This window comes from Cylas formicarius, unplaced genomic scaffold (genome assembly GCF_029955315.1).
Source record: "Cylas formicarius isolate icCylForm1 unplaced genomic scaffold, icCylForm1.1 PGA_scaffold_12__32_contigs__length_19106922, whole genome shotgun sequence".
In the NCBI taxonomy this organism is placed as follows: domain Eukaryota; kingdom Metazoa; phylum Arthropoda; class Insecta; order Coleoptera; family Brentidae; genus Cylas; species Cylas formicarius.
The window spans coordinates 14108043-14121974 of record NW_026844225.1 but is presented as its reverse complement, the minus strand read 5'-3'; the positions used below and the strand labels follow the sequence as shown (position 1 = coordinate 14121974).

The following is a 13932-nucleotide window of genomic DNA, read 5'->3' as shown; positions in this document are numbered from 1 at the left end:
TTGTATGGTCTGTTCATAGATATAAGATAGCGACCAATTGCTTTTGAATGGGATTATCCAAGAGTGATCATTAACATACAATGCAACAAGATTATTACCTAAAGTTTCGGAATTTAAATTAAGGTAAAATTGTGGTCCGTAATAGAAAATAATTTTACATACCTACCTGTGTTTAATATTCTTTGGTTTGGTATACTACTTAGTTTAAGTTTATTAGTAATCATTCTTATTTCGTGTGTAATACAGCGTGTGTTGAATCGTGTGAGAATTATGCAAGATATGTGCGAGTCTAGTGTATCTCAGGAGATGCTCCCGCCCAAATGTAGAAAACACTATTCTATTGAGACTAAGAAAGTTATAAACGATGTTTATTTGACTCTCATTGAACGTGGTGCCAGTAAGCAAGCTTCTTTAGAAGAAACGGCCACACTGACGAAATTTCCAACATCATCTGTATGGAAAATTGTGAATAATCCCATTTCAGCCAGTACCAGTTATAAGAGGAACAAAGGGTGCCTACATTAGATATCTTAATTAGGAGGCTTGAAAAGGATGAAACCGGTGTTAAATGTGGCAGAACAACCTTATTCAACGCATGGGTTTTAGATTTAAAAAAAGTGACAAAAGGCAAGTTTTAACGGAATCTTTTAGAATTCGGAAATGGCTACTGGAATATATAGAAAAATTAGGATTTTCAGAGAACAACAAAGGCCAATTATTTACTTGGATGAAACCTGGTTCGACACTTATGATACTCCGAAAAAGCGTTGGGTTGACTCCACTGATAAGTGTAAAATAAACGCGCCATCAAAGAAAGGTAAAAGAATAACTATTTTGCATGCTGGCTCTAAAAATGGTTGCATTCGAAATGGACTTTCTCTGTCTGCGAAAAATATTAAAGATTCTTCTCTGGATTACCATGAAGACACCACCGTTGATTTATTTGAAAGTTGGTTTAAAAACAAACTATTTCCAAACATTCCTCCTAATAGCGTCATTGTAATGGACAATCCAAGTTATCACAGTAGACAGTTGACTAAATATTGTTTAGTATCTTCCCTAACAAAACCCCAAATAATTAAATTCTAAGCAAAGTACGGACCTGTTCGGCCATATTTCATTATTACAGCTTGCCCGGGTCTTTCCTTAATTCGATCAGTTAGTCTCTTTCTTATATCTATGAACAGACTTTACCTGAAAATAAAATACCTAAATAATATCCGTTTTTATTTAATGTGAATCCGTTGATCACAATAATTCTGTTCCTACATTGGTATTACAGTGTATAGATAGCAATATGGTTACATATTTGTATTTTGTTTCCTTCATCTTAGCAATAATGGTTATGAAATAATACTTAACCAACGTACTAGCGTTGCCAGCAAAAAAATGAGATGAAAATATCCATCTCAGCAATTAAATGTCTGACGGTTTTTTTATTAACTAGAAAAAAATTAACAAACATAATTCGGATTTATATGACCTCCTATGTACCGATTTCCCAATATTCTAGCTTCTCTAAAGGTTGTTTATGCGATGTCTACAAATAAACCGAAAAATGTACTTCCTGATTTTCGATATTTTCTAATACAAACGCAAAACCCTAAACGTTTTTTTACTCAAATAAGACAGAACTATTAATATTACCGGTCAAAAAATATGGTTTCTAAATTAACAATAATATATATATATGTCTTGTTACCTTGGAAATTCCTACGAATATAACTGGACAACCAGAATCTATTTCATTGACAACCATTGTTATTTAATAAAAATAATTGAGTTAAACCATTATTGTTAATTCGTATGATTTTAGCCAAATATTTTTTGACCTCACCTTGACATTTAATCGAAAAGAAAGTTTTTAATCTACGACCTCAAAAATATACTTTGGATCAAGCGAAATTCTATTTCGATATTACTAACATCAAAGTACATGAAGTTTGCATATACTGCTAACAATTAACTTTTTTGTTTACAAATACTTCTGCATCCGATTTGGAAAACATGAGTATTTTTTGTCAGAGAATAAAATTATATTATCGTGCGTGGCTCGAAATTAAAATTTAAAAAAATCTGGTCGTTTCGGTTCGACCAAAATTCCCGTTGTAAAAACGTGACAAGCTCGGTAATATTTGGCATACTGTTTGCGCGGCACAGCAACATGGCGGTCTTGTTTATAGCGTAATTTCACGAAATAAATGTGTGGTTTTAGAGTATTAAGTTTCGTCGTGGCTATTTGCAAACAGCGAAAACCCGATCTTTGCTATTGATTTATTACCGGTGCACGTAATACTGAAACTAAATAAAAATACAACACTTTCCTGCAGCTTACCCGCTTAAACGTGAAATGTCTGTTTCCCTAGGTAAAAATGTAGGTAATATGTATTTCCTTACCCGGGTAATCCATACCTGAAACCAAAAAAAAAACGGATTAATACACAAAGTAATGAACAAAGTGAACCAAAGTTTAATATTTAATGATTTCGGAACCGGGAACAATGTACCCCCTATTTATTTTCTGTATAACGAAACGAAATGGTCTGGGGCTCCATTTGCCATTGTCGGAAACAAGACACGGTCTCCTTTCTAAACTCTCATGTAATACTCAACCGTTTCAACCGCCATAACGGCAATGTGCCATTTGTTATAGAAATGTGTTCTAATATTTCTGAATGCGTTTGCAACGCAAATGGAGTTGTGTTTGTCAACCATAACTTATTTATTCAAACGATTTAAACTCATTTATAATACCTACCAAAGAACTCTATACCATACGGATAATACTTTTAGGAATACGCAGATTGCTTTATAAGTGTTCACGATTGTAACTCCACCAAAATCTGACAAGGCTACAAATTATTGGTCGTAAATGATTTATTATGCGTATTTATTATGGGAAAAAAGAAACCTCTGGCCACAGAGATCTATTATTCAGTACATCTTTCAACCGCATAAACGGCCATTTTCCGCTAGAAGAGAAACTATATTGGTCTCAACACAAAGTGAAAAACTAATTGTATTTTATGTATGCCGTATTTTAATTAAGTGTGAATATCAATATAATTATTCTTTTAGCTATAGAATAATGACATTTTATGCAGTGCAATCTGGTTTTCTTTCTTGCATTTTAAGGATGTAAGGATGGACTACTATTTTTGGTGTTTATATTATAAACTTTAATAAAACAAAAGTAAGAGCAGGTATTTACTGACGATTTCGATGTTTTAAAATCTGTTACCAAAGGCGGGTCGATTTAATGAAAAAAGGGCTGAGATCAAATACTAAAAAACAGGCTACAATATTTTCTGCAAAACAAAAACTGTTTGTCCACGTTTCACCATTCACAAAGACATTTTTAATGAATATACGAGAACTCATATATACCCAACGAATTTTGCTTTATAAGTCGGCCCTATTTTAACTGGTCCAAAATCTAATAAGGCTGCCAAAGTGTTGTTCCTATAAGATTTAATTCATATATTTGTTACGGAAGAAGGAAAACCGTAGGTGCTACTCCACAAAACCTATTATTCAGTACATGTTTCAACCGCCATCTTCCGCTAAGACAGTAATGATACCGGTATATACACTAAGTTAACAGCTTAACTACTAAAACAAGGTAGGTAAGTGTCTTTGATGATATACGACCGGTTTGATTTTATATTTTGTATTTTAAGTATGGTATGCATACGAATGTAGTTAATATGATTTTCTGTATTCCATTTCAATTTACTTCTCTGTACGGATCATTAATCTATTATATTAGAGGTTTGCATTTCTATTAAGATTTAAAATAATCCTATTAAATACTCTAAAATGATTTACTCTACTCAGAACGACATAATGTTTAATATCCATATGAATGGCAGCAATAGAAACTGCCGAAAATAATTAATTATATGTCTATAACTCATACTAGTTCACTTAAACAACAATACAATAGTTATATAATAAAATTAGCTTCAGCCCATTCACGGACGTTGTAGTTTGACTTATACACCCGTAGGAATATAAATCTTTCAACATCGGCAGTAAAATTGGTCTGCCAATAGCAGCCATTCTATTCTTTAAATAAAATCGTTGTTCTAAAACTTTTTGCGCTTTCGATTTATAAGAGTTTAATGTATTGCCAATCAAGCGCATTGTGATAATTCCTTTTCGGTCCGGAACTTAAACTAGATCGGGTGGCTGCCGGGAAGGGGGTGGAGGGGCGCTTTTTTCCTTCACCCCGAGATCGATCTTTCAAACTCCATATAAAAGAAATAAATTTAGTCGGGACACTTAAAATAAGTGATTACTTTCAAACTTATGTTCATTTATAATCTCCGACGTAGTTTTTTCTTCGGAACGCGAAGTATAATTGGGTAAAAACTTTCTAAATTATTGATTGACCTGGACTGTACGGCGGAGCGGAGACGCGAAAGGCAAGCCATTTTCTATTCTACGACACCCCTGCGATTGACATCTTTAATATAAGAAACATATAACGTTGTATGCAACTCATAATCTACTTTAAACCTTACCCTCAAGAACTTAAAGAGACGCTGCTGACGAATCCTGATATGAGAAGTTTTCGCTAACTGCGCTGTTTTTCTTATCTGTATTGCAATTTTCTTTTCAAAAATGGTATTTCCTTTGATATGGTAAAGTTATCTTAACAGTCCTCCGTTTCGTAAAAGGATTGTTATTAAGATGTCACCCGGGGGATAACCAACCCTTACGACAAATAACAACCCCGTACTACATCTTTTAAAATTACTTTCTAAACTAAATTTTTTAAGCAGCAAGCAGAGCGCGACGAATCCGTGTGATCTCAAAACAAGAAAATTAATAACCCGCGACAAACTTTTTCGCTCAGAAGTCCCAAAAATAGAAATTACATTAAGGAAAAAAAGTTCGAAAACAAGGGTTATTTTTGCCGTTTAGCCTCTAAATTTGTTCGCTCAAATATAAGTGCCGTAATGAAGTTACGAAACCTTTCACGGCTCTGGAATATTTCCATTTTTTTTCTCAGACGGTCTTCGGTTTGTTTTCGAAACTCTTTGAACTTTTATTGCAAGTAACTCACGGCGGAAACTATGTGCTGCGCGAAGTTCAAGGACACACAAATATATCCCAAAAAATTATTGTTATCTTAACGTTGCCGTACAGTCCCGAGAAATATTTATAAAATATCCTACCACAGGTTTTTCCCACGAATTGCATGGTTAAAAGGAATAAAAGCTTAGATTTATATCTTAAGGGAAATTTTGGTAATTCAACCTACAACCACGGCAATCGTCCTCTGACCACACATTAATGACATCTACCTTTGTGTTTTCAAACCATGCAATTCGTCAGAGGTGAAGCACATTTTTGGAATGAAACATTTTTACTTTTCTCGTCGTATTATCTGTCGATAACTCTTGAGTAAATTAGAATATGCTTTATTAAAAACGTCAGAACCCAAAGAAACAAAATTATTTATACAGGGTGTTTCAGTTTTTGTCGCATAAATTTAACAGAAAATATTAGTTATCAAGATTTATATAATAACGAGCAGAGTATGACACGAGTGTTATTTAAAAATAAAAAATAATAATTAATTTAGTATTCTTTTAGCTTTTGATGATTTGGTTGACACAATAACAAATAAACCAATAATACTGGCGAAAATGTACGTACTGGTATTTTCTGACGATAAAATCTTTTTTGTCAGAAAGACCTAAATATGTCAATTGGTATGCGCTTTTTTTGCAGGTTTTTTAAAAAGTAAGTTAGTATAAATTTTATTTTATACAACTATTTATAGAAAATATTGCATGATTACGGAATAAAGTGCAAATAATTTCAGCAAAAAGTAATCAAGCAACAAGAACACCCCGTTCTCCAATTTATACAAAGAAGCAAGAGAAAGACTACAATCCTCATTGTTTGTTTGAGGAACAGAGGCATTTCGGTTGGCATGTATGGTATGTGACTACTCATAGCTGGATTTTCACTGCTGGTCGATGGAGGGTGACCGCTGAGTGCTGGTGTGTCACGTCCTAGTTGACCTTTGCTAGCTGTAACTAATTGTACCCCTGGCTTGACGGATTGTTGAAAGTCTGGAAGCAGTTTTAATGGAGAGAAATAAAGCGACCTTCTGCAATTCATCAGTTAAAGAGGTTATGGATGAAATGAGTTGCAGATAACAACGACCAACCAATAGTCACACCCATCCACCAGCAGTAGCATATTTAAGAGAATTTTATCGTTATTTTCTTCGAGTCAAACTAAATAGTTTTAAAAATTCCAATTACAGTCTCTTTCTATTGTAGAAACCGCTGCAAAATGATCGAATCTGGCCATATTTGCAATAAATTATTTGAAAAACAAAGTCGGTTTTTCATACCGTTTAAATAAATGGGACTACTTCGAAACGGCCCTAACCAATTCAAAATTTAGCAAACGGAACGTTTATAATAGCAAATAAATGGAAATGCTAACGCCATCCCGGTGCGTCAGATCACTTTGACAAATGCAGCCATTAGACCTTACACCTAGCGGAGTTTATATCTCTCCTCGACCGTAGGACCCAAGTGAGTAATTCTAATGCCCGGCTGGTCATTCGAGCCTCTCTGGCCGCGGTCATTTCAAATGACGTTCAGGGTTTAAGTCCTCGACATTTTCGCAAGACGACAGCGCCATTCTTACTAATTTATGTGGGCTACTAGGTGCGAGGCTTGCCGAATTTCATACATCGATCATCGACTTAAGTGGTTCGGCTTGCACTCGGTTCGCGGCGATCGAGACGAGTGGCCTTTTTGACGATAAAACTCATACGTCTCCCGAATCTAACGAATTTTTATAACGGTTTGATATTCCGTAAATTCGACGTCGAGGACGGCAATATTCCATACTTCTTAAAGATAAATAAATAAATAAATGAGACCGCATTTATTTTAAGCTCGGCGAAGGTCAGCTGAGCTGTTAACTTAACCGAATATGTAACAAGACAATCCAAACTTAATTTAGTATACCAACAATAAATCAAAAAAGGAAAACGATAAAAAACCATATTAAATAAAGAGAACGGATTAATAATTTAATTAACTATACTGATTAATAATTTCAATTAAGAGATATTTTTTTAAATGAAATTTAAAAGCGCAATGAGAGACATTCTGTGATTGGCTAATCTGAGGTTATTTATCAAGGGGTCTAACAGAAGTATACGAGAAGCAGCTTTTAGTCATAGACTTCTTAATTTTAGGTATTTCATACTAACAATTGAAGCGGGTTCCATGCTATTTCTACAAGTTAGTTATTTTTTCCAACAAATTTGATGGACATCTAGTTTTGAGTAGTTTGTGAAAAAAAAACAAGTAAAACGTAATGTATAGCCATTTTAAATAGTGAAGTTTATGTCTTGCATGATCTCTTCGTTTAATGTACTTTTTGTAATTTATATTTTCTCAAAACATCCAAGCAGGGTCCATAGACAAAATTACAGTAATTTAGATGACTCAAAACCAGTGCTTCACAGAGATGTTTTTAATCGAAATTTTAGAATATCTTTATTTTTACTTAGCGGGTTCAAAATATATTCATGCAGACTTATTCGGATTTAATTTCAAGCCAACATTATTTCCGTATTTAAAGAGCGATTCTAAGCATTTATTTAGTCTCCTTGCCGCTTCGACTGCATCAGGGAAAGAGAAATATGTATTTGCATGTCATCAGCGTACCTGTTACTACTGAACTCACCATTGCAACCCGATATATCTGCCGTATAAATAATGAAGAAAAGAGGTCCTAATAATGAGCCTTGAGGGACTCCCCTGTCCACTTCTAAGGCTTTCCAGCTAATGTTGAAACTAGCTGATATCTGTGATCCAGATAATTACGAATCAATTGAATCGTCTTAAATTTAAACCTGTGGTATTTTAATTTGGCACAGAGCACGGCATGATTGAGGGTATCTAATAAGACCAAAGCGGATGTTTCCCCTTTACCTGATGCTGAGAGACTATCATCCAAAACTTTCAGCAAAGCCGTAGCCGTACTGTACCCGTTGCGAAAACCTGACTGTAATTTAGGTAAAAGGTTGTTATTGGTGAAATAATCACAGTTCTGCCTATAAATAAGTTTTTCAAATACTTTAGAAAGCAAACACAAGATGGTAATCATAATATTAAAATAAACCGTCTTTAATAGCAAAAAAACAAACAAATAACGCAGATATAAAGACAAATAATTAAATATACAAACAAAATTACGAATTGATAACTAGCAAAACATTTAACTAACTAAACTTAAGTTTAAAGTTTGTATTTAAACTAAGTAGGTATTATACTTTTTAGAAAGGCAGGCGAGAGATTGTGGGGCTTTAGCAGCACAAGAGTGCTCTAAGAGTGGACATTGGATAGAATTGGCTAAAATTGGCTAAATAATTTGCCGTTTGATTTTTGCAATTAATCAAGATATTAAAATTTTTTGTTTCATAAGATTTCTGCTTAGATCCAAATAAAATTAAATTGTAATTTAAAGGATTTAAAATTAAAAATTTCCATCGAGGGACGATCGCATCTGCGGATTCCGGAGGGCTGAAGCCAATGTGTATGAGATGTAGTTGAAGTATTTGAAGTGTAGATAGAAAAAAAGGAGGGCCAAAGAACATGTGGAACATCGTAAGTAACCTGACTAATGTTAGAGAGCTCATTGTTAAATCTGACTTTCTGAACGCGACCATCAAAGTAGGATAGACGTAGAGGAATAATATCGGACACGTCAAAGATAAATGAAGAGCACTTTTTTTGCTTTCCCCGAAACTGGAATTGGCGCTTAAACGGAGACCTGGCAAATTCAAAGTTGTGAAAAAAAAACGTAGTAATACATCTCGCACCAGAAACTCAAAACTGCCTGGGCCTCTCTAGAATGTCCCAATCCAAGTCAGGCTAGACAAAAAAAAGACACGCTTCCGATAAAAAAGAAGCCCCGGTGAATGTTTAGTTCCGATAAGAAATAAAGTATCCGGACGCTCCTAAATAGGAATTTCGTCGGAATTATTTGGTAAAATTGTGGTGGCGAATAAAAAAAAACGATCAGGAAGCGGTCCGATATCTTAAATACCCCAGTTGCACCTGCGGTCGTATATATTCTCGAAAGAACACTAACTTCGAAAGACAATTTTCCTCTGAAAGGAAAAATCCATAATCAATGGGAAACTACCGCACAAAGCCTGTGAAATATCTCCAACAAAGAAAATTCTTATCATTCCGCGGAACTTTTAGAGGATTACAGATGAAGTAGGTAGGTGTGTCTAATTCCAAGATGCATTTTTTGAATGAACCGAATCTTTCCACTTGAATCCGTTGGAAAAATGTATTTACCATTGTCCATTCAATTTTCGCAATTCACGATATAATACGTAAAATATTGTACAATGAGGACAAGCGGGAAATGTTATAAAGGTTCTCGGAAAAGTAAAATGATGTAAGACGGTTAGATGAAAACGGCGATTTGAATGCTATTCTCGGGCGAAAGGAAATAACTTTCTAACGGAAACTCACTTTTTATTAGTAATTGTATATGCTTTCTACCACGGAATGGAATTGGTTTGAAAAAACTGCAATTTCTACAAAAAGATCGTTTCCGAATCAATTTAACACTGAAATGTTTCCGAAATCTATTTGCTTTTTCTTTTTTTATCATTGCAGATCATTTTCTAACTCGATTTTATTCACAAATTTGTGGGAAAAAACTAAAATTGTCTTGGTGTTTAATTAAAAATTAAAATCTCAAACGTCGTCATTAAAAAGTATCGTGATAACCCACAAAAATGGCTTTATAAAAAGTTTTAAAATATTTCAATAAGTATAAGTTGTAATAAAACAAACAAAAATAAACAGCTTAACTTTAATTTTAATTCCTTCCTTGAAATATTAAAAAGAATATTTCATCAAAATTTCTTAGCTTTAGTCCGCCTTGGTTAACTGCCATTGCTAGAGCTGAAAAATAGCTGAAAACCTGACAAATGCAAATATCGCGTAAAGTACGAATTTACTTTTGTTTATTATGTGACACTGTTTTATTTTATCCACATCACAAAGTCGCATATTCTATCTAAGTTTTTTCGGTAATTGTCTTCCTTAAAATTTCTCATCACTTTGCTTCTACAATCCACTCTATCGTTTATCTCATCGTATCCCAGCTCCCTTCTTTGCGAAAGTACCCGAATTCGTTTCTAAATTGTCCTTAACCGAGCCCTTCTTTGATATATCTTGACTATTTGTGTGCTTTAAAGTCCTCCATAGCAGCATCGATTCTTTTTTCTGATTACTTACTTCGAAATCCTGCATAATATCTTTGCCTCTTCCGTTCAATCACGGAAAATAATCGGACGAATACGTATAAAGCTCCATTTTACTCAATTAAAGTAGCGGCGACTAAAATTCAATTTATTTAATATTTAACTCAATTTTTTAATAAGTGGAAATGTATTGTTCAACAAAAACCAATTTAAAACCGAAAGGTTCAAACACTACAGACAATAAAATATGGAATTCCATTCGTCAGACTCGCGGAAATCCCAGCGTGTTTTTGACACCAAATGCTAAATTATCCACGCAAATTAAACTTTCTTAACATGTATTCGCTATAAATCATGTCGCATTATGCTTCCGACTTTATCAGCATTTTTGGGAGTCCTGCTGCAATTCACTGAGGCTTTACGCTTAAGCCGCGTTATCGGTTGTGAAATTATTTCTATATCGATACCTAAAGAAAATAAATAAAAATAAAATTTGCCAATCCGGCGTTTCCTCCGTCCGAAAACCAATTTTCCCACAATTTGAGGTACGACAGGCAAAGGGCCTAGGGAAAAATAATTTTTGCACTAAGGCCCGCAGTATATTTTGCGTTCCAAGTTCAGACGTGAACGTGATATATAATTCACTTACCCTCACTGATAAAGTATTTTGCGGAGAACGCTATTTATAATATTTTCTACCATAACCAGGGAAGTTATACAAAGTCTGCGGATATCTAACTACTTTATTCTAGAACTGAACGAGTGGCACCACTTTGTTATTTCTGGTCTATCTATAATCGTACATTTGTTTGATTCACTTAACGCTATTCTTCTTATTAACCCTCAAAACGGAACTCATGAGTTATGATCAAAAAAAGTACAAATATGTTTAATAATAAATAAAATAAGCTTACCATATCCGTGCTCTTGAAAGTTCCAGTAATGATCGGGATCTAGAACAAAAAGAAATATTGTCGGTACATTCATTTTAAAAATAAATTTCTAAGACAAGTAAACAATTTCCATCGTTTAGAAAGGTAAATACGGAAAACCATTACCATGAACGGAAGTTAAATAAAACTCATCATTAAATGGTCTTTTAAATTCTCACAATAATACGAATATTTCGTATAACGATATCAATCATAGAATATTGTACATGGAAATTTGCTGTGTTGGGGAAATAAAATATAAACTGAGCAAGTCCGTTTAAAATGTAAACCCAGAGGTTTGGCGCAAAAACGGATATGAAAATGCCACTTGCCTGGAGGCAAACGGAAGTAAAAAGAACCATTTCCATTTCAATGCGAATGTTGAACACGTCATTAATACAATGCCTTTATTTGACAGTCGCAGTATGCATCGGCATAACAATTTGCTATATTTTTTTTCAAAGATTTACGAGAGTGTGAATAAACGTTTTTAACGACGCTTCGAGTTCAAACGGAGACAGAAAGGCGTTTCTATAGCATTATAATATCAGTTTTCGTTATAAAACAACATATTTGATTACAGATAGAAAACTAGATATGCCAGATCGTTTACACTGTCTGTAGATTTCGTATTTCCTTTTTTTAGAATGAAAATCACGAAACGAGCACGATTCCCGAGAAAACAATTTAAACATTAACACAATATGAGTTAAGAAATTAAGGAATGTTCTTGGCAATTCTTGGCAGTTTGAAAAAATTGCGATAAAATACAAATCTTCTCCATATAAATAAATCTATATTGTTTCGGAAGAACCAGAATATTGTTGAATATTTTCACTCGATACCTAATCATCATCCATAATGGTTTTTTTAGAATGCAAAATGTTTACTAAGACGTTTGTTATTTTATTTTCTGAAAAAAAAAAAACAGAATAAAATAATGGAACTTCAAAAAATATGATACAAAAGTCACCGAAGCGAATTTGGATTCTGTCACAACTTATTTTACGAAACGTCACCTTTAAACTTGAAAGCGACGCTGTTTAAAATTTCTCGAGCGGAATCGATTTTATAGTTTAAAAGCTGCTGCACTAACCATTCTGTCTTTTCTTATTTACCTGTGTTCACAACAAAAAATACGCATCCTTTCGGGTATACCGCAAGGGCAACGAGGTACGGTCAATAAATGCTGGAAATTATTTTCAAGGTTCAGAAATGGCCACCAGGGCGCGTACTTGTCATATTGCATTTTAAAACTCGGCTTTTAGAAAAAATCAAATAATTTTTGTTTAATGCTATTTGCTCTATCTCTGCAAGGAAAGTCGTGGGGGTTTTTGGACATAATTTCGAAAAAACAGTTTTTCGCGAAAAAAATAAATATAATGTGCCTTTTTTACGCCTTTAAATAACCAATCATAATCACTAACTTGGTCCCTAATTACTTGTTGACGACTAACTAACCAAAAAACTACTTTTACCAAGTATTGACGTATTAAGGTGTGGAAGACTATTTAAAAAAAATTACAATTCTTTTTTACATAATTTACAAAAAAAATTTTTGGACCGAAGTAATTCATTTGAAATTGTCAAAATTTATTCATTCGTTATTTGATGCTTGTCAAAGCATATTGATTGCCTACCTTTTTAATAAATTTATGTTTGTTAAATGTTTATTGCCTTAAAAATGTATTATTTATACTCATCGAAATCCAGGGCTTTGAAGAAATCGAAGAGGTAATGATTAAGTTAGTGATAATAATAAATTAATTCTAAACGAGCATTTCAAAATGCAGTAATGTGAGCTACTGGGAAAATTTGTTATGTAAAAAAGCAATCCTATATGCATATAAATTTGCGTTTTGTTTGGTAAATTCTTGATAACTAGTCATTAATAACAACCCACAAAGAGGTTTTTTTTACCAAAATCCATTTTTTTGCATTGAATTCTTTCAATCATATTTTATGCTGAGATAAACATATTGAGGTGCGGTTTTCAATGAGTTTTTAGGCCCTTATATGATTATTTAACAAGTCATATAGTTGAGTTGATTTTCAGTCGGAAAAAATAGCAAGGAAGCCTAAAAAAATCGCCTTTCAAACGCCTGTAAGTTTATTAAATTGACTTTAATTTAAGAAATTGTTGAGATAGCAGCATTACACAAAAAGATTAGTCTTAACTTGAAAACGCCGCTCATTTCAACTAATGCTAACAATCACGCCCTCTAGTGGCTATTTAAGATACACGAAAATTATTTGCATCACTGTCGCTTGGCTGATTTCCCTAATATTTTTTTTTACAAATTTCTGCAATTACTTGTACACTCGGTTACAAAACGGAGTAGAAATAATTTTTAGTAAACTACCTGTCGCAATTAAAAATAAAATAAAAATAATAACTAGAAACAAAGTTTTAAAAGAGCAGTTTACCGGAACAGGGCGATAGAAAAATCCTTATTGCTCAATCAAAGATGTCGAAGAAAATATTGAAATTGAAGATACATATTTTTTAAGAATAAACTCTAGTAGATACGCAAAACCAGAGCTTATGTACAAACAAATGAATTCTTAGCTACCGTAGCTAGAAAATTAGTAGTTTCCTTTCGTTAATGACAAAGCCGGTTAATGTTTGGGCAAATTATTATTAAGCGGAGCACTTGAAAGGTGTTTTTACCACTCGTCATCGCCGGACTATGACCTATTATTCAAGCGGTGGGCGAAAATTAC

At 33.5% G+C, this 13932-nt stretch overlaps 1 protein-coding gene across 7 annotated transcripts in view; it reads right to left on the bottom strand.

Moving 5' to 3' along the window:
* Window positions 1-13932, bottom strand: part of LOC132695590 (agrin-like) — a 264140-nt gene that overhangs the window by 87858 nt on the left and 162350 nt on the right. For all 7 annotated transcript variants that reach the window (XM_060659933.1, XM_060659937.1, XM_060659934.1 and 4 more), the window contains exons 4-5: window positions 11191-11229; window positions 2398-2412 (exon numbers count right to left, since the gene is read on the bottom strand). In XM_060659933.1, coding sequence (XP_060515916.1) covers window positions 2398-2412; window positions 11191-11229 — 54 coding nt within the window. The remainder of the gene's footprint in view (window positions 1-2397; window positions 2413-11190; window positions 11230-13932) is intronic.